Consider the following 22,703-nt stretch of genomic DNA (forward strand, 5'->3'; position numbering starts at 1 on the left):
TGCATGCTATTGTAAATATGTCAGATTATCATATATGATGTAATGCAATTAACATCTTTATTGTGTAATGAATAAGGACTACAATCCCGTAAAAATGATGACATGTCCATACATTATAGAGTTACAGTTATTTACAACTTTATACCAATGATTATAAGGACCAAATTGCTATGACAATATTTCTTGATATATAACAAGTTGCTGTTAGTGTTTGGACGTCTAATGTTGTCTCAAAATGGTCTGATGCAGACATGTAACCTACTCGTATAAGCTTTATTGCGCCTCAGGTGTAAATGTTATGAATTTCAAAAATTTCAGTAAAGTTCTGCTCTACATATAAATGTTGCTTAGCGGGTGATTAATAGACCAATGCTGTGTCATCTTTCGAATGTCAAATCTACGATGACTGACTGGATACTCGCATTTATTTCCGGTTACTTTATTCATGAAACAATTCGTTTCGTATACGGTTAGTAGAAATTTTCAAGAGGTAATTTAGAAGTTACCATATCCACACGGTTACCTATAAGAATGCTACAAATGACGGGTCATTGAGTAAATATATTTACTGTTTAGTACTGTAGTAGTATTGTTTGAGCTTTGTGCAAGCTCGTCTGGGTAGGTATCCACCCACTCATCAGATATTCTACCGCAAAACAGCAGTACTTGGTATTATTGTGTTCCGGTTTGAAGGGTGAGTGAGCGATGGTTGACATTTCTTACAAAGCCAATGTCTATGGGCGTTGGTGGTCACTTACCATTACGTGGCCCATATGCTCGTCCGCCTTCCTATTCTATTAAAAATATATAAACATAGTTAATGATATTTCAAAAATATATGTAAACGTCAATTTATTAGACAATCCTATATGTAACTTTAAAAATCGAATTCACAGAAACCAATCTTACAGGAATCTTTACTGACACGTCATCAAGCGTAAATTCTATTTGTACAAATTAAATAACATTCAGTTGTACAATTCGCTGAAGTGGATCAGAATAATACCAAGTAATCCTACTCCATCACGTAGATGTAACGGCGAGCCTTCCCAATGATTTATTTATTTACATAGCCTACTTTTGTAGCGGACTTATATTATCTCTTGGGAGAAAGTAACGACGCTCTGTTTTAAATCAATGTCTACATGTCTATTTAAGGCATGCTGTCTTCAAAAAAGGAAGTTCTCAGTTCGTCTGTATATTTTTTAGTATATTTTAAAATTTAAATATATCGATTTTATTAATTAATCTTTGCGTTAGGTTCAGTAATTTGAAAAAAATATATAATTATTTGCATTGTCATTTCGATTTAGACCCTCAGAAATAAAAATCGTATGGTATTATTACTTAAACACATACAAAATATAAACGGTAATATAAAGCGCATAAAAAGTACTCATTATCCCTAATGACAATTAAAACCTATAAATTGACATATAAGGTTTGCTCGTCAACCTCAAGCTGTTCGACTTGGATCCCAGTAATGCCAGTTAATCCTGTCTTAGATCGTTAGGTTGTTACAACTGACTTTAACTTCATGACATAATATTACGTATATTCAATTTCTGTTCTTTGTAAGCGTAATGTAAGCGATGGTTATTTCTTACAATGCATGTCTATGGCCCATATGCTCGTCCGCCTGTATATACTATAAAAAAAACTGTTCGCATTCTGATTAGTAAGTAGCAAGCCAAAGGTAACTTCTTAATTAGGCCTCGTAGACAATTTTATTGCCAATAAGTAAAACGAATCGTTTTATAAATTCAAATACGAAGTAAAAACTTTAGGTTTTTAACGATATCAGGAAGGGGTAATATTTTTTACGTCGAACATTTACTACCAGGTGACCGCCCATCATTTTAGGAAAAGAGTAAGTGGTAAGTCTATTGAGCTCGTTGCCTATTAGTCACTATAGAATCCATAAGAAGAATTAGTTGCATTTTTCTAATTACAATCTAGCTTTACATTCAGTTTAATACTGTAACATCTTTTCAAATTCTTATACACTTATATTTAAATAAAGAATATTTTGTTTTTAATTATACACGCAAAGATAGTTCTGAGACCAAGAAATAGCTTCTATGGATGTTTAAAAATCACATAAGACGACCAGAACGTCCTATTCAAGTCTCGTTCCGAGGTGGATCAGACTAATGCCAGTTAATCCTACGTCGGAATAGGCTGGAAGAAGTGGCTTAAGCTTCCTGGATGATGTATTATGTACTTGCTTACATTGTTCTTATATATATATATATATATATATATATATATATATATATATATATATATATATATATTTTATATATATTCTTATATATATATATATATATATATATATATATATATATAATTCCCTCAAACCTCAAACTTATTTATATATATATATATATATATATATATATAAATAAGTTTGAGGTTTGAGGGAATTATCGCGTTACAAAAAACCTTTTGTATTACCTATTTTTTAATATCCCTTTTTTATTGAAGATATTATTGGTGGTTATTCATTTAATGTTATTTGGTCATATCGTTAGGTATTTAAATATATTTTAAATTAAAAAATATAATAATTAAAATGTTGATTTAAATGTGAATCTTTAATGTAGTTGTTTGAGTTCTAATCCCAGGTCGGGCTATTTTTTTTACATAATATAGGAAGGTAGTTAAAGTGTACAAAATGTTAAATATCCTTTCATCGCTCATGCCATCGACCTTGGAAACATTAATTAAAAATGTTATGTTAGCCAGGCAGTGGTTTTTTTCCTAACTAAAACCATTAAATTGCAACTAAGACTATTCCAACCATTGAGCCACCTTGGCCAATTTAAGATTATAAAATTTTAAAGCAAAAACTCTTCATAATTAACGTTGAATGATAATACTTCAATAGAAAACTACTTAAAATACATTCGACTTCATATAATACTTCTTCATGTTTCTATTAGAAGGAAAGAACAACTTTCAGACTTTGTACTCAATAGTTTTAAACAATTTTAAAGTAATATCTGACATACGACGCGTAAACTTGGCTTTCAGCGCGTTGAAAGAACCAATGATTAATAGTTATGGAGCTATTGTATATTAGACGGCTGTGACATCGTTATGTAACAATTTGTTTCATTTCTGATATGTTATGATATGAATTATATTTTATTCAATCAACAGCCAATCGTTGTCCACTGCTGAACATAGGCCTCTCCCAAGGTGCGCCAAAGCTCCCTGTCCTCCGCCTTCCGCATCCAGTTGGTGCCCGCCACCTTCTTAAGGTCGTCGGTCCACCTGGCTGGAGGGCGCCCTACGCTGCGCTTGCCGATTCGCGGTCTCCACTCTAGGACTCGTCTGCTCCAACGGCCATCGGTCCTACGACATACGTGACCAGCCCACTGCCACTTCAGCCTGCTAATTTTGCAAGCTATGTCGATGACTCTGGTTCTTTTCCGGATAATCTCATTTCTGATCTTATCCTTCAAAGATACTCCGAGCATAGCTCGCTCCATAGCACGCTGAGCGACTTTGAATTTGTGGACTAGTCCCGCAGTTAGTGTCCACGTTTCGGCACCGTATGTCATGGCAGGTAAGACGCATTGGTTGAAGACTTTCGTCTTCAAACATTGCGGTATAGACGACTTGAGGACTTGACGAAGGTTGCCAAATGCTGCCCATCCCAAGCGAATTCTTCGATCGGCTTCCTTCTCGAAGTTGTTCCTACCGACTTGTATTATCTGTCCTAGGTAGGTATATTCACTAACAACTTCGAGAGGTTTCCCCTCGACGTATATCGGTCCCGGCACGACATGCCTATTGAACATGACCTTGGTCTTGTCCAAGTTCATACCGAGACCGACACACCGGGAAGACTCGCCTAGGCTACGCAGCATTTCGGTGAGTTGTTCCAGCGACTCTGCTATGATGACGATATCGGCTTGCTCTGGGGGCTGGAACTCGTCAAGTCGTCTGGCGAGACGGTTCGTGACGACTCTTGAGAACAGCTTATACACGTGACTCAGGAGGGAGATTGGTCTGTAGTTTTTCAAGAGGGTTTTATCACCTTTCTTGAAAAACAGTACCACCTCACTCCCGCTCCACGTTTCCGGGGTCTTGCCATGTTGGATGACGGAATTAAAGAGGCTTGCTAGCTCTTTCAGGACCGGAGTCCCGCCTGCCTTAAGCAACTCTGTTGTGATTCCGTCATCTCCCGGAGCTTTGTTGTTTTTAAGCTGTTCTAGAGCCGCCCTAATCTCTCCTTGGTCAACGACCGGGAGCTCCTCGGAGTAATGGCGCATAAGAGGGGCGCGCTGGTCATCAATACTGATTCCCACGGATTTATCCGATCTTGAAGAGAACAACTGCCCATAAAACCTCTCTACGTCTCCGACAATCTCAGGCCTAGAGGTAACGACCCCACCATTTTCAGTTTTAAGTTTTGTCAGACGCGGCCTCCCAAACTTGCGAGCGAACACTTTCGATCCCCGATTTTGCTCAATCGCAGCCTTGATGGCACGGGTATTGGAGCGTCGGAGATCGCGTCGCGTCAGCGTTTTTATTGTTCGGTTTAAGGCCTTATCTGACAAAAACGATGGTAGTTCTCGTCGTTTTCTCATGAGCTCGAGTGTCTCAGCAGAGAGTTTTGGTGCGTTGTCTCTTCTCTGTGGCGGAAAACACTTGCGGGATGTGTTTTGCAGTATTTTGACCAGCGTGTCGGTTCTCTCATCAATGCTGCTTATGGTTTCCAACGCGGTGAATTGATTTTGAAGTTCCATTTGGAACTTTTCGGAGCCTTGAGCAGCTTGGAGCATGGTAGGTCGGAGAGTAGACCTCATCATTCTCGATCTTTCGGCTTTTAAGTTGATATTTAGAGTGCCTCGAACCAAGCGGTGATCACTTCCGGTATTAAACTTGTTGATCACTGAAACATCTCTAAATATGTGCCTTTTATTCGAAATGATAAAGTCTATCTCGTTCCTTGTCACGTTATCGGGGCTTCGCCAGGTCCACCTCCTCTGAGGCTTTTTTTGAAAGAAAGAATTCATCAAAAAAAGCCCCTGCGCTTCGAGAAAGTTTACCAGCATTTGCCCCCTGTGATTTCTGCAGCCCAAGCCGTAAGGTCCGACTTTCGATTCACCGCTATCTTGTACTCCCACTTTAGCATTAAAGTCTCCCATAACAACATTGTAGTGGGCCCTCGAGGTGTCGTTGAGGGCCTTTGCGATGTCCTCGTACATCGCTTCGACCACATCATCAGAGTATGTCGAAGTTGGCGCATATACCTGTACGACCTTCAGGGAGTACCTGTCGGAAAGTTTTAGTACAAGGTACGCTACCCGGTTCGACACACTACTGATTTCCACAATGCTGCTAATGAGATCCTTTTTGACTAGAAAACCGACACCACCCTGGGAGAGGTTATCACCTTCGCGGAAGTAGAGTAAGTTACCGGACTCTAGAGTTATCGTGTCCTCCCCCTGTCTTCGGACTTCAGATAACCCCAGTATATGCCAGTTTATATGACTTAACTCGACTTCTAATTCGGCGAGGTGATGGTCCAGCCTCATCGAGCGTCCATTATACGTTGCCATTTTCAGTCGTTTTATACGGTAGCCTGCCGTGAACCGGTGATTCTTAGCACCCCCTGCCCTGCCGACACCGCGACCGCTATCTTGGTCGGGCCTAGCGGGCTTGCCGGTAACTGGGGGCCTTTTTTTGGGCGCATCTGCCATTAAGGGAGGGTTTTGCCCATACTCGCCGCGCTGGGCAGGCGTGTTGGCGAGCGCAGTAGGGGGTAAGATGTTTATGGGAGGGGGGACGCTGCTGCCCATCCCCCCTTTTCCCCGTCCCTCAGTCGCCTCTTACGACACCCACGGGATGAGATTGGGGGAGTAGTATTCTAAGCCGGTACTCCACGGCCAACGGCCACGGAAGTAGAGTAAAGTCATATAAACTGGTATATACTGGGGTTACCTGAAGTCCGAAGACAGGGGGAGGACACGATAACTCTAGAGTCCGGTAACTTACTCTACTTCCGCGAAGGTGATAACCTCTCCCAGGGTGGTGTCGGTTTTCTAGTCAAAAAGGATCTCATTAGCAGCATTGTGGAAATCAGTAGTGTGTCGAACCGGGTAGCGTACCTTGTACTAAAACTTTCCGACAGGTACTCCCTGAAGGTCGTACAGGTATATGCGCCAACTTCGACATACTCTGATGATGTGGTCGAAGCGATGTACGAGGACATCGCAAAGGCCCTCAACGACACCTCGAGGGCCCACTACAATGTTGTTATGGGAGACTTTAATGCTAAAGTGGGAGTACAAGATAGCGGTGAATCGAAAGTCGGACCTTACGGCTTGGGCTGCAGAAATCACAGGGGGCAAATGCTGGTAAACTTTCTCGAAGTGCAGGGGCTTTTTTTGATGAATTCTTTCTTTCAAAAAAAGCCTCAGAGGAGGTGGACCTGGCGAAGCCCCGATAACGTGACAAGGAACGAGATAGACTTTATCATTTCGAATAAAAGGCACATATTTAGAGATGTTTCAGTGATCAACAAGTTTAATACCGGAAGTGATCACCGCTTGGTTCGAGGCACTCTAAATATCAACTTAAAAGCCGAAAGATCGAGAATGATGAGGTCTACTCTCCGACCTACCATGCTCCAAGCTGCTCAAGGCTCCGAAAAGTTCCAAATGGAACTTCAAAATCAATTCACCGCGTTGGAAACCATAAGCAGCATTGATGAGAGAACCGACACGCTGGTCAAAATACTGCAAAACACATCCCGCAAGTGTTTTCCGCCACAGAGAAGAGACAACGCACCAAAACTCTCTGCTGAGACACTCGAGCTCATGAGAAAACGACGAGAACTACCATCGTTTTTGTCAGATAAGGCCTTAAACCGAACAATAAAAACGCTGACGCGACGCGATCTCCGACGCTCCAATACCCGTGCCATCAAGGCTGCGATTGAGCAAAATCGGGGATCGAAAGTGTTCGCTCGCAAGTTTGGGAGGCCGCGTCTGACAAAACTTAAAACTGAAAATGGTGGGGTCGTTACCTCTAGGCCTGAGATTGTCGGAGACGTAGAGAGGTTTTATGGGCAGTTGTTCTCTTCAAGATCGGATAAATCCGTGGGAATCAGTATTGATGACCAGCGCGCCCCTCTTATGCGCCATTACTCCGAGGAGCTCCCGGTCGTTGACCAAGGAGAGATTAGGGCGGCTCTAGAACAGCTTAAAAACAACAAAGCTCCGGGAGATGACGGAATCACAACAGAGTTGCTTAAGGCAGGCGGGACTCCGGTCCTGAAAGAGCTAGCAAGCCTCTTTAATTCCGTCATCCAACATGGCAAGACCCCGGAAACGTGGAGCGGGAGTGAGGTGGTACTGTTTTTCAAGAAAGGTGATAAAACCCTCTTGAAAAACTACAGACCAATCTCCCTCCTGAGTCACGTGTATAAGCTGTTCTCAAGAGTCGTCACGAACCGTCTCGCCAGACGACTTGACGAGTTCCAGCCCCCAGAGCAAGCCGGCTTTCGATCAGGCTACAGTACCGTGGACCACATCCATACTGTTCGGCAGATTGTGCAGAAGACCGAAGAGTACAATCAGCCGCTGTGTATGGCATTTGTGGACTACGAGAAAGCCTTCGACTCCATCGAAACCTGGGCAGTTCTCGACTCATTGCAGAGATGTCATATCGATTGGAGATATACCGAGGTACTGAGATGTCTGTACAACGCCGCTACAATGACTGTCCACATCCAGGACTGTAAGACGAAGGCGATCCAACTGCGCAGAGGGGTGAGACAAGGGGATGTAATATCCCCGAAACTGTTCACCAACGCGTTGGAAGACGTTTTCAAAACGCTGGATTGGACTAGGTATGGAGTCAATGTAAACGGCGAGTACATCTCACACCTTCGATTTGCCGACGATATCGTCATCATAGCAGAGTCGCTGGAACAACTCACCGAAATGCTGCGTAGCCTAGGCGAGTCTTCCCGGTGTGTCGGTCTCGGTATGAACTTGAACAAGACCAAGGTCATGTTCAATAGGCATGTCGTGCCGGGACCGATATACGTCGAGGGGAAACCTCTCGAAGTTGTTAGTGAATATACCTACCTAGGACAGATAATACAAGTCGGTAGGAACAACTTCGAGAAGGAAGCCGATCGAAGAATTCGCTTGGGATGGGCAGCATTTGGCAACCTTCGTCAAGTCCTCAAGTCGTCTATACCGCAATGTTTGAAGACGAAAGTCTTCAACCAATGCGTCTTACCTGCCATGACATACGGTGCCGAAACGTGGACACTAACTGCGGGACTAGTCCACAAATTCAAAGTCGCTCAGCGTGCTATGGAGCGAGCTATGCTCGGAGTATCTTTGAAGGATAAGATCAGAAATGAGATTATCCGGAAAAGAACCAGAGTCACCGACATAGCTTGCAAAATTAGCAGGCTGAAGTGGCAGTGGGCTGGTCACGTATGTCGTAGGACCGATGGCCGTTGGAGCAGACGAGTCCTAGAGTGGAGACCGCGAATCGGCAAGCGCAGCGTAGGGCGCCCTCCAGCCAGGTGGACCGACGACCTTAAGAAGGTGGCGGGCACCAACTGGATGCGGAAGGCGGAGGACAGGGAGCTTTGGCGCACCTTGGGAGAGGCCTATGTTCAGCAGTGGACAACGATTGGCTGTTGATTTGACTCTACTTCTAATTCGGCGAGGTGATGGTCCAGCCTCATCGAGCGTCCATTATACGTTGCCATGTTCAGTCGTTAGCCTGCCGTGAACCGGTGATTCTTAGCACCCCCTGCCCTGCCGATATCGCGACCGCTACCTTGGTCGGGCCTAGCGGGCTTGCCGGTAACTGGGGGCCTTTTTTTTGGGCGCATCTGCCATTAAGGGAGGGGTTTGCCCATACTCGCCGCGCTGGGCAGGCGTGTTGGCGAGCGCAGTAGGGGGGTAAGATGTTTATGGGACGCTGCTGCCCATCCCCCCTTTTCCCCGTCCCTCAGTCGCCTCTTACGACACCCACGGGATGAGATTGGGGGAGTAGTATTCTAAGCCGGTACTCCACGGCATTATTATATAAAGAAAAACACTGAAATAAATTTGTTAGATAACGTGTATATCATTAATTAGCTTATATTGAAAGGCATGGTGGAATAAAATTTAATAGAAGGGATTTTGCCCAGCCGTGAAATAGTTGATTACTTTAAAATATTTGATATAAATATTTTTAAAATATAGTTGGTTCTATTAAAATAGTTTTGTAAAGCGCGCGATGTACACTTTACTATACTGCAAGAACATGAAAATCGCGCTTGTCATGTCAATAGTCTAAATTTAAAGCGGATGAAACTGCAATTTTCAGCTTATAAACCAATATTATATACTTAAAACTTTTCTGAAACGCGCTGCATCTACTGGTATAGGTTTTGTATATATTGCTTTAGTAGTTTCCTCAGTTGGGCGTTACAAAATTAACGGTTCGATATTTATTAATATAGAATATAAATAGAAGATAAATTGGAGTAATTGCTTTAAACAATTGGCGTTTATGTTTTCGACTCGATTAAGTTTAAAGTAAAAACAAATATCATTCAACTTTAACATAACATATCGCTCTATTAATGAATATTCACAAATAACTAGAGGGCGTTTCGCTTTGTGCCTTTAATAACTTTGCCACACACTGAAAACTTTGCGGTAAAATATTATGAGTGTTGTTTGTCTTTCATACACGAGCCAAGAGTAAAACTCAAACTTTTTTATTTTATAAAGAAATAACACATATTAACATAGACGTTCGTGGTATCAAAAACAGTTTTATTAAATGCAAGTTACGTCCTTTTTTTCCACGCACAGAAATTATTTCGAATATACCGGAAGGATGTGAAAGGTACACGCCATTATGCGTAAGAGGTTTCACTTTAACAGCGTATCCGAAACAGTAACAATAAAATGTTTAAGATAATAGAAGGCCACTTTGTATGTCCCATAAAACACCATGGGCTTTATGCAAGCTGTGCGGCTAAATTGCTGTGTATTGTTGTGTTTCGGTTCGAAGTGTGTCTGAGCCAGTGTGACTACAAGTAGAAGGGACAAAACTTCTTAGATCCCAATTTTGGTGGCGAATTGGTGATGTAAAGTTTGGCTAATATCCCATACATTACAATGTCTATAGGCAGGGGTCACTGTCACAACCACATGGGTAATCGCGCATTTGACAGTCTATTTATTTATTTATTTAAAACGTTTTTGACCACCACATTATGTGGTTGGTACAAAAGGCGTACTTAATGCCTGAAGGCATTCTCTGCCAGTCAACCTTTAGGCTAAGCAGAAATCCGTGAAGGCGGTAATTAGTAAATAAAAATACTAATCTAAGTATACTATAGTCTGTATGTATACCTATTTAATTTTTTTTTATTAAACTTAATGTAATATAACTTATTAAATATGAAACAGTTTTATTTAGAATCACATTGCTATACCATAAATTAGCATACTGATAACGGCTCTTGTTACCAATAGTTTCCGAAATCACATAAATGTAATATATTTACATAAATGTAACTGTATGTGCATACTAATTAAATGTTCTGTGTGTGACCTACTTGCAACCTCATTCCCTTACAATATATTGTTTTACATAAATTGACTGTTTTGATCTATGAGAAATTTAAATAAAAAGAATGTTACCAATAAATAAATATGAAGTTCAATAAAAAAAACATAGTTTCGTTAATGTTCGGGAATGTGGTGAGGGGGGATGAAAAGCATGTTATTAGAAGGATGATGAGTATGAATGTTGTTGGATATAGGGGACGGAGGAGAGGGGAGAGGCCAAGAAAATGTGGATGGATTGTGTAAGAAAGGATATGTGTATGAAAGGGGTGAGTGCTGAGATGGCGAGTGACGGAGAAGTGGAAGGAATATACAGGTTGTGCCGACATAGTGAGATAAGGGCAGAAAGAAGAAGATAGTTTCCTCAATAAAATATACAAATTATTCTTATTATTTTAATAGTATATAACAACGAAGTATGTAGTATACAAGCCATGCACAATCAAGGGAGTAGACAGCTGCAGTACTAGATATTTATTTTTAATTCGTTCAATAATAATTTATAAAAATTTTAGATTAAAAAAAATAAGAATAAATAGATAACAGTAGCTTGGTTACATACGTTGTTTGTGCGTGTTTATTAAAAATATTTATGTATGTATTACATAAGTTTAATTCTATAAGAATATTTAAGCGCACTTTTTAAACGTATTGTAATTTTATAATGTTAATTTTTTCTTTAAAAACCTGTTATTATTGGTTTGATTTAAGAAATAAAAAAATGTAATATGCATGTTAAAGACTTAACTCGATGTGGTTATATGCTTACAATAAAGTATCTTGTATATTATATACATCTGTGAATGCAGTTTTGCTTAACTTTTAATGCGACGTAGTTCTACGTTTTTTCTATATTGTATATCTCTTGAAATTATATAAAGAGTATATAAAGTCAACGTCAAGAAAATTTGTTATACGAAGAGCTTTTGTAGCGCACGATGGTTAAACTAACAGCTAATATTGAAACGCTGTGGAGTATACTAAGTCTAAAAAATTACGATGGCGTAATATGCGTTTTTATACATAGAAGCCAAAGGATTATTCGACCGTATTTCGCATTTTGATGTTTTGCAATATAAAAGGCTGTTTGAATCAAGCCTTTTTTAAACAACCTTTTTTGTGGACAGTTTTATTTTACTGTTTTTATAACAACAATTAATATGTAGAATTGGCCTTATATATTATACTTTGTGAGAAGCCGAGATGACCTAGTGGTTAGAACGTATGAATCTTAATCGATGATCGTAGGTTCAAGAACAGGCAAGCACCGTTGGATTTTCATGTGCTTAATTTGTGATTATAATTCATCTCGTGTTTGACGGTGAAGGAAACCGGCATTTGTCTAATTTCATTGAAACTCCTACATGTGTATTCCACCAACCCGCATTGGAACAGCGTGTTGAATAAGCTCCAAAAACCTTCTCCTCAAAAAAGGAGAGAAGGCCTTAGCCCAGCAGTGAGACATTCACAGGCTTACTTATTTACTTCCTTTGCATTATTTGTAAATTCAATAAATAAACTGGCGGTACCAGTCGTCAAGAATGCTTAAGAAGAACCTTAGTGTCTACCGAAAGTTACCGGCAAAAAATATTTTTTTATGCATTATATACAGTTGAATTTTATAAGGACCTCTATTTACCAAGAAACATATCCCAAAATCAGAGTTAACACTAAAAAATCTCAGCCATATAATATGGGCCAACTCACACCAACCAGCAGTTAAATTCACGATGGGATAAGCACGACTAACTCGCTCATTTACGGAACCTTCGCTCTAAGTGGAACATTAGTGGGATGTTACTATAGCTCTTACTTACAGCGTCGCTCGATTGCATTTTCTTTTAGCCGGTATTTATACCAACTACGGAGTTAGAGTGATATAAATGTATATATATTTTTATTTGTACTAAAAACCCAGCATTATACTATGTCTGTATTATTTTTAACTTTATTTATAATATACAGTTGGACTGGCTAAAGAAATATAAACCATTTCTTACGTCACCAATGCGCAACCAACTTTGGGAATTAAGAAGTTATGTCCTTTGTAAACTTACTCGATATTTCAAACCGCCACACAACAATACATTCAGTATTGTTGTGTGGCGGTTGTTACAACAACAGTTTTTACAGCTTTTAAACGAAAATGACTATGATGAATGATACTGAATCATTTACTCGTCAAAAAAAATGTGGATGACTGTCTCCTTGATCTAGTGGCTTGCTTATGAAGCGGCACACCTCGAGATTCTCGGTGCAAACATCAGATCGAGTCAATAAAAATATATTCACATTCACGTCAAGTCCTGACACGTCCGTCATATCAGGACATCAATCATTATCAAAGATTGTCTCTCTTTTATAAAACTAATAATATCGTCAGCTGAAACATTACACGAACAAACCCGCAGCACAACACGACCTCACTAATAAGACTTCTCTCAGTTGAGACGTCATCGATCCAAAGCATTGTTTAATATTCACCCTTGAAACTTTATAAGACGAAAAAGTACTTCAAACGAAATTCGAGAAAATCTCGTTGAAAAAACAAAGCATGCTCCAATCAGATTTAAAAGCGTCAGCAGTCAATAAAGAAACGGCAAATAACAATTCTTATTGTCATTCAGTGTAGCACCCACTTTATGTAAACGTCGGCTTATATAGCTGGTCGACTTTTATTAGTTTGTTGAATGAAATTTACTTGAATAAATGTTCTAGACGTATTAAAATGTTGAGTTTCAACTGTCCAGAGAAAATTTAATCTTTTAAAAATATATATAAAATTGAATTTAGAACTAAGCTTAATTTTAAACCACCTTCATCATGGTTTAATTAAATACGAAAAAAAAAAATTAAAAATTTATTCGTCCATCACTCATTTTTGTAAGCTAGAGTGTTACTTTTTAAAGTTGTATTCTAAGATGTTAATGAACTGATTAATATATTTGAGATAAACATAATTTTAAATAATATCATAAAATAAATTAGACAATATTTAAAAATCTGTTTTCATAGAAACTCAATCTTAAAACGAGGCCTCGTCTGAAAGAAAATTCGGAATGTCGATTAAACTCATAAATGTTACGTTTTTCCTTGTCCCTTTTATAAACACAAAATTTCCGAAGTAAAACGTTTTCAATGTAATATCGAAATCAAACGATTCTATAATTAATTTATGTATTCGTGATGTATGATACGTCTTCACCGTTTATTATAAAATTTAATTAAAATACAAAAATAAATTGTCTAATTAATTAAAACTGAGACAGAAAGATAAGAAGATCTATGTAAAAAATTAAATTAATGTCACTATCTGTAAACTTTCAAAGGTCTCCTTTCCTAAGATAATCTTTGTAGCTTATTCCACCACGCTGCTCTCATGCGGATTGGTGGATACACGTTTGGCGAAATTTTATCACATGCAGGTATCCTCATAATGTTCGCTCATAAAATTTATTGATCTTTGCCCGGGCTTGTATCTACAGTTAAAATTAGATGTTCTAACGAATGGGTCGCCTCGGCTGTGATATAAAGTTGCGATTTTTGTAAAATCTAAATTGGAAGTCACAGGACTTTCTGTAAACATTCAAGACTTATAATTTAGTACTACATTCCTTTGATATGGCTATTATAACTTAGGGTTAGAACTATTATCAGCCTAAAAGCATAATTAAGCGACCTGATTACATGATAGTGATAACATGAGCATGAAAATCCAACGTGTATCCAATATAGAAGAAGCGAATACATAGAAAGACGAAAAAATACTTTCATTTCGTGAAAACAAAATAAGGTTATAGTGTTACGAAGCAATAATAAATATCAAAACATAAAACAGGAACTATTTCAAAGAGATAATGGTTGAAAGACGGACGGCCAAATGAGACAACTAATGAGCCACTTAATTGTAACTGGTGACTTCTGTTCATAGACAAAGATATTCTTGAGGTATGACTAATCAAATTATCATCAAAATAAGTATTTAAGATGCTCTATACCTACATACAATGCTATTTAATTACAAGTATTGCAAATTGATAGTATAGGTAAGCGGACGAGCATATGGGCCACCTGATGGTAAGTGGTTACCAACGCCCATAGACATTGGCGATGTGAGAAATGTTAACCATCGCTTACATCGCCAATGCGCCACCAACCTTGAGAACTAAGATGTTATGTCCCTTGTGCCTGTAATTACCAGTACATTGATTGTGTCTCGAGCATTATAAACTAGTCTCCACTCGCAGAATCACACGTAGTTGAAGGGGGAGGGGGGTGTTAGGTAACCTATCTTCTTTTACAAAAAAAACCCTGACAACTGTTTTTAAAATTTTATGACTATCGGCTGAGTAGTTAAGACGAGACAGCGTAACAAGCAAACAAAACAAATTCGTTTTCTCTTATAATTTTTAATATTAGTTAGGATCACTAGGATAATCTAATTGGGCAATTTAAAGTCAAAAAATATATTCAAACATACGTATCATGTAAATATTGTTGTAGTTAAAATAAAAACTATGCTTATAATATTTATGTATTGTTTCAGCCATGTCGTGGAAACATATCTCTTCTAGAAGAGGATATCTGGCGGGAACAGCAATGCAGTGCTCATGATAATACGCCTTATGGAGGGGAGCTCTTCCATTGGACCGCTCACAGAGATGATGACGAACCTTGTGCTTTAACTTGTCGTGGAACTCCACAACATTCCGGACAAAATCCTGAACCGGTAAGCGATGCGTTTCTATAAAAGTAATTTACTTAATATATTTAATGTCGAGGATGCCCGGCGGCAACAAATATGATAGATATTTCGCATGTCAGCGTCTCAATTTCAAACCTTATTATCTAGACCAAATGACAATAAAAAGATGAAGATTTTAGTAAGTTTTTAATTTAATTATAATGTCAAAACGGTCTGTGAATATCTAAGATTGAAAAAAGGGAATTCTAAACTAATGGGCAGGGGCCGCCCGTAGGTGTTATAGACGTCAATATAGAGTTAAATAATGACTATATACTTGATAACTTAAAAAGTAATACTCATTTACAAATTTGTTAGCAGTCTATTAACAATGATATACTAAGCCTGTTTTGACATAGTGATATGGTATGTTAAATATTAAAAATTAATAGAATAGAATCTTCAAACATAAGTTGTATTATTAAACCAATAATCTTATGACCATTTTACTAAAACATTAAACTAATTATATTAACTTGCGTAATAAGTTTGTATTATAATCTTTGTTGATGATTAATGTTCTATCTGCATTTGCATTTGTTTACAATGGAAGTAACATCGTATCTAACAATACACTCACCTCCATATAGATTGCGATATTACTCACGAATTATTTCGTAGTAATTTTAAACAGCATATTTCATATTTCTCCGAAATAATGGTCAAATTCTATGCTTTAAATTTTATGCATTAATAATGGAAAATATTCAAGTCCAGTTGTAAGATAAGAGCAACGCAAGCCTGAATTCAAGAAAATATACATAGAAACTTTATGAAAGAAATCTTGCTATTGTTGCAGCAATACTTTTAAAAGCATTTAGTTTTGAAATGTTGACGAAAATTGTCTTAAGAATTTTACCTAAGTTATACGTTATAAAATAGATGGCACAGTCTATAGAACACGAGGATCTGAACCAAAGATGACAGGTTTATATATTGGATAAGTTTTTAAATTCAAATTCAATCAAGTATCTATCTCTATCTTTCAATCCGTATAAGGGCAAGATATAATGGAGTAATCACCGAATGAATTAATATTCTCCTTATAAATAGAGGAGGCTTTTAAGGCCTAGTAAAGGTATATTTGTAGGATGTAAAACTAAAGTACATATTGTCGTGCATAGTTAATTGTAACATCAAATCCATCGCGCACGAAGAAATTTTGGCAACTCTTTACTTTGTCGCACCTCCACAAAATGGAATTCTTTACCAGCACACGTTTTTCCCTCCTCTTATAACTTGGGTTCCCGACTAGCTGTACTGGCTGTCGTCACGATAGGACTCTGCTACCACTTACCATTAAGGCAAATCCTTTAAAAGAAGTTATACTAAAAACGTGAAAAAATATGTAATATTGTTTCTTTTTTTTGTTACGAGTAAATATTGCGCTAATTAAAACGTTGACAACAAATAAACTTTCACAAGATAAAAACAAGAAAGAAAAGCCGTCTCGATTTCGTAACTAATTAGATAAATATCTCAGAAAATTCATCGTGTTGAATTTATTTTTTAGTGAAATATTTATATCAAATTTCAAGTCAACTGCGGTTGTTTCAATATTTACAATTTCTACCGTTCCTTTGACGTTATTAAACGGTGAAGCATTCCAGAAGTCTTGAGTGTTTCGATTCGATAAAAGTTGTACCATTAAATTGGTTATTATATTGAAAAAAATTGAAAATATTCGTTTGATTCTTGTATAAAATCTGAGATAAAAAATCTGAGATGGCCCAATTGGTAAGAACGCGTGAATCTTAACCGTTGATCGAGGGTTCAAACCCGGGCAAGCACCACTGAATTTTCATGTGCTTAATTTGTGATTATAATTCATCTCGTGCCTGACGGTGAAGGAAAACATCGTGAGGAAACCTGCATGTATCTAATTTCACTAAAATTCTGTCACATATTTATTCCACAAACCCGCATTGGAGCAGCGTGGTGGAATAAGCTCCAAACCTTCTCTCCAAAAAGGAAGGGGAGGCCTTAGCCCAGCAGCGGGCCATTCACAGGCTTTTACAACTAGTATAATAAAAATATAATAAAATCAACAAGCTTTTAAATACAAACGGCCGCTCTTAACATTAAAAACATTTTCTAGCATAACTAAACAGCGTAGATTTTTTGCGTGTAGTGTGCTGTCAGCACATCACCTTTTTAGTTGTACTCCATATTTGGCATGATGACGAAATCATAACAATTTCTTATTAGATAGATTATAATCAGTCAGTACAGGGTACTCAAACAATTGTGACGTGTCTTATATAAAAATATATTATTTCTTCGGTCTTTGAGTATTGGCTAGCCTCATACCCGGATCCGTCTCTGAATATAATACGCCTCAGTATCTCAATCGCTAAAGTAGATGGAACGAAATAACTTGCTTGTACATTGTAATGCTTGCACATATACATTGTAAATGATTATCCGAACTGACTTATATTGCGAACAGACTTTGTCTGTTACATATTCACGTCTAAACTACTCAAGCGATGATCATAAAATTTTGAATAAACGTTGTACTGCAGACTAGCCCTATATGAAAGCCTTTCGCGAAGGGCGAAAACTAAATTTATATTTTATGTACCAGCAATGTACTCTTATACAATAACTAACCTAACCTTATCTAACATCTAGCCCTCCTTAAAAGAAAGCTAGTGAGTATTACATCTAATAAATGGTTTCACCTATTAATATTGCTTAGGAATTTGTGACAGTTAATTGTATTTGTCTTTTGATTGTCAAGTCATTGATGATAGAGAGAAATTTATTTTAAGTATTCAACACCCACCAAAAAACATTTAGTAAGGATTTTTTCTAAAATTAAGAATATTAAAGTAAGGATATTTTTATAACTTATCTAATTTTTTGCAGACGGTGTCTTTAGATGAAGAAGACAGGGTCGTGGTAGCGGTACTAGCGGCGAGGGTATCTGATGGTACTCGATGTAGACCGGGCAGCCTAGATATGTGCATCGATGGGAGGTGTCAGGTAAGTTCCCATCATTGACATATCAAATTTAAAATCAACTTGTGTACTACATGGTGTTGTTGAGAATGCGTAACAACAAGGACTTTGAATACCTATATCAAAATCGTTAATTATGTTCGAAAAATAGCAGGCGGGAGAAGGAATTCCTATCTATCTCACTCTAATCTAAAGTTATTTAATAAATAATTTATTATTTATATATTTATGCAGTTTAAATTATCTTAATATTAAGCAACGATTAAAGATTGTTGTATATCATAGTTTGTAAGAAATTTGTATTTAAATAATGTGTTAACTGTTAAAATTTAATAGTCTCTAAGTTATATGTAATTATTACGTGAATATTAGAAATATTCGTTTTTCTTGTATACATATTTTTAAAACACTACACTACCTCAATAATAAGCCGAGATGGCCCAGTGGTAAGAAAGCGTGAATCTTAACCGATGATCGTGGGTTTAACCCGGGCAAGCAGCACTAAATTTCCATGTGCTAATTTTGTGGTTATAATTCATCTAGTGCCTCATGGTGAAGGAAAACCTCGCAAGAAAACCTGCATGTGTCTAATTTCACTGTAATTCTGCCACATGTGTATTCCACTACCCCGCATTGGAGCGGCGTGGTAGAATAAGCTCCAAACCTTCTCCTCGAAAAGGAGAGGAGGCCTTAGCCCAGCAGTGGGACATTCACAGGCTGTTACTGGAACATTACCTATAAGTGCCATATATAATAGCCTAATATCAAACACACCAGTCATTAAAAACTCTATCAATAATAGTAATTAACTAAAAGAATAACAAATAATTTATTACTACGCAATCATGTTATTCTTATTATTTATTATTAAAAAGTTATTTATTATGATTACGTCACGAACTATGAAATGAAAATCCTATATTACGACTAATTTACTTACCGACGAATAAAATTAAAACTTCTGGACCAATTATCAAACTAAATAATTTGACTTCATAATTATTCAAATATGTGAGAAGTACTTGTTTATGAAATCCATATTTATATTAATATATCCATTTATTTTAATGTTTCCAAAATCGAAAAAACTTTTTCACCCAGAAATAAGCCGAACAATTCTTTTTTATTTACACTCGTATTAACAGGAAGGTCTCGAGTGTTTTCCTATTTTCCTTAAAAATTCTGAACGAGCACGCCCTCGTGGTAAAATCACCCTTGTTTACGACAAACGCGCTGTTTACCAAGATATGAGCAAATAAACATTGCTCTTTAGCGCCTCCACATAACTTACTCGATATAAGACGTGAATATTTTATACTAAGCTCCTACTCATTACTCATTCACCACGTGTTTTAAGAGCTCAATAATATTTTATTAATGAATTTATTCATTTTGAAAATATAAATTCCAATTTTAAAAAAAGTAATAAAAAATGTTATGTCAGTTTAAATTGAGTATATTAGGTTATTAAATTTTGAGAATATATTTGTTTAATTTGAACATCGTTATTCCATTTTCAAATAATCATTCACTTTAGAATTGTTGTGTTCGGAAAAACTCAAAGCGTGCCTTAGAAGATCTTCGTAAATAATAATTATAATATTAAAGTGATTTTTTAATGTTATAGATATGCGGTGTAAATGGGCTACTTAATGTTAAGAGGTCACCACCGCCCAATAGATATTGGCGATGTAAGAAATATTAACCATTCCTTATATCTCCATTGCGCAACCTTGGGAACAAAGATGTTATATACCTTGTGCCTGTAGTTACACTGGCTCACTCACCCTTTAAATCGGAACGCAACAATACTACTATTGATGTTAAGCGGTAGAATGTCTGATAAGTGAGTGGTACCAACACAAACGGGATTACACAAACCAAGTAAACATGCATCTTAATCTAAATCAACTTTAAATCAATATTTAACGTTTGCTTCAAGCATCTATTTTTTTATTTCTTACAAATCTTATTTCTTACAAAATAGCTTACTGATATCATATAAAATCGTATGAAAGAAAATTTCGACTAACTGAGCTAAGTTTGTATCTTAGCCGATAATACCAAGATGAACACTTTCCTATAAAGCCCTTCTCCATGACACAGTCTACGTGTGTCCTGAATTTCTTAGATTGCTCGACTAGCGAATACGTGATTCGGTAACAAAACAAACACTTTCGTATTAGACACTCATTTTCGTATAAGTCTTATAAGATCCATCATTGTGGATACCAACCACTCTTGTGTTATTTATTAAATCGGATATAGAATTAAGTATGAGATAAAAAATAATGATAAAAAGGTCCTTTCTGTTTAATAACTATTTTTATAGCTTTGTTTCATTTTGGCTCTATTACCTGACTTTCATTGTCTGATGGGACAGAAGCAGTACAACAGGCTGTAGAGGGCTATTCAAGTTAGAAGGAGTATAAAACTACCAACTCTGGATTGCTGCTCAGTACTTCTTAACTGAATAACCTAATGGCTACTAGTTGCCTGACGCAGGATCCGAACACAATACCTTGGGATCATCAACTAGCTGATAGAATACATATGACAGAAGCCAGTTTTAGAAATTAAGCGTATATCATCAGTAACAGCACAGTAACAGCCTGTGAATGTTCCGCTGCTGGGCTAAGGTCTCATCTCCTTTTTTGAGGAGAAGGTTTGGAGCTTATTCCACCACGCTGCTCCAATGCGGGTTAGTGGAATACACATGTGGTAGAATTTCAGTGAAATGAAACACATGCAGGTGTCCTAATGATGTTTTACTTCACTGTCAAGCACGAGATGAATTATAATCACAAATTAAGCACATGAAAATTCATTAGTGCCAGACCGGATTTGAACCCACTTTCATCAGTTAAGATTTACGCGTTCTTATCACTGGGCCATCTCGACTTATATAATAACAATTATTAGCATATATCGTAACTAAAATTCCAATTAAGTTAACGAGGCTATATCAATGATTACTTGAGCTACTATACTAAAACTTATTAAAATAATTAAACTTACAATTGCCGTGAAAACTTTAGTTATTCATTTATTAAATTTGAGCTGAGCTGAGCCCCGTTTTAAACTTACTATAGGGCTCAGCGAACAGTGTTAGTGTAACTGTGGCCAACGTAAACTAAATGAAGTTCCTTTTTCCACAGAAAAGTAGCGGCATCAATAATAATGAATCTTATAATATAAAATGAATAAATATCTTATAATATAAAATTAATACTCATTTCACTTACCTCCAAAATGGCCTAGTGGTTGGAACGCGTGAATATTAACCGCTGAATTTCATGTCTTTTTATTGATCTTCTGCCACTAGTGTGTCCACCATCTCGCCTTGGCGTGGTGGCGTCCTTGTAGAAGGGGCCTTAGCCCAACAGTGGGCCTTTCTTAGGCTGTTACGTCACATTTTTTTACTTTTTCGTATTTTGGAAACGATTTTATATTATATTATTTTTATGTTTTGCTTTTTAAATATAGATATTTCCAAAAAATATAACTATTATAATTATTAGTCTAGTGAACTTCGGTCTCTTAAGCACTTTTTATAATATGAATATATTATGTTAATGATATACTAGGTCCTTACATATGAAATTGGCGTTTTATACGAGAGGAATATAAAGTCATTTTTTTTTGTAAAATAATATTTTAATTAATCAAAGTATGCACCGTTGTTTTCTAGATACTTTTGCCATCTCATAACAAGTTTATTGATCCCTTTACTAAAAAAACCATGGGGGCAAGAATCAATAAACTCTTTGAAGGCGGTTTGGACTACCGCATCGGAGTTGAATTTTTTTCCTTGTAGAAGTTGTCCAAATTCCGGAAAAAATGGTAATCCGTTGGAGCAAGGTCCAGGGAGTAAGGTGGATGTCGCAGACATTCCAATTTGTGGTCAGTGTGTGGTCTTGTGTTGTCGTGAAGCAGCATTGGTCTAGAGCGATTGACCAATCTCAGTTATTTAGCAGTTAGTTCTTCCTTCATGGTTTGCAGTTAATGACAATAGATATCTGCCGTAATCGTTTGGCCAACTTTTAGAAATCTCTAGTAAACGACAACGGCGCAAACAAACACTCACAAGTAACTTTTTCTAAGTAAATTTACGTTTAGGGCAGGATTTGGCTGGATCTCCAGGGTTCAGTCTTCCTTGCGACGAGCGCTTCCGATTATCGTACAGTATCCACTTTTCATCATCAAGTAATGATACGATTTAAAATCCCTTCATTATTGTGTCGGTTGAGCAAAGTAACACAGCAGTCGACGCCTGTTTGCAAGTTCGATTCACTCAATTCATGAGGTACCCATCGTTCAAGTTTTTTTACTTTCACGATTTGCTTCAAGTGGATTAATACAGTTCTATCACTTACCCC

The 22,703-nt window shown here is 37.3% G+C and overlaps 1 protein-coding gene across 1 annotated transcript in view; it reads left to right on the forward strand.

Annotated features, from left to right (window-relative positions):
- The window catches only part of LOC126777720 (protein madd-4), a 418,598-nt gene that overhangs the window by 308,699 nt on the left and 87,196 nt on the right, over positions 1-22,703 (forward strand). The window contains exons 7-8 of the mRNA XM_050500874.1: positions 15,163-15,345; positions 18,232-18,348. Coding sequence (XP_050356831.1) covers positions 15,163-15,345; positions 18,232-18,348 — 300 coding nt within the window. The remainder of the gene's footprint in view (positions 1-15,162; positions 15,346-18,231; positions 18,349-22,703) is intronic.

Source organism: Nymphalis io, chromosome 23 (assembly GCF_905147045.1).
Source record: "Nymphalis io chromosome 23, ilAglIoxx1.1, whole genome shotgun sequence".
Taxonomy (NCBI): Eukaryota; Metazoa; Arthropoda; class Insecta; order Lepidoptera; family Nymphalidae; genus Nymphalis; species Nymphalis io.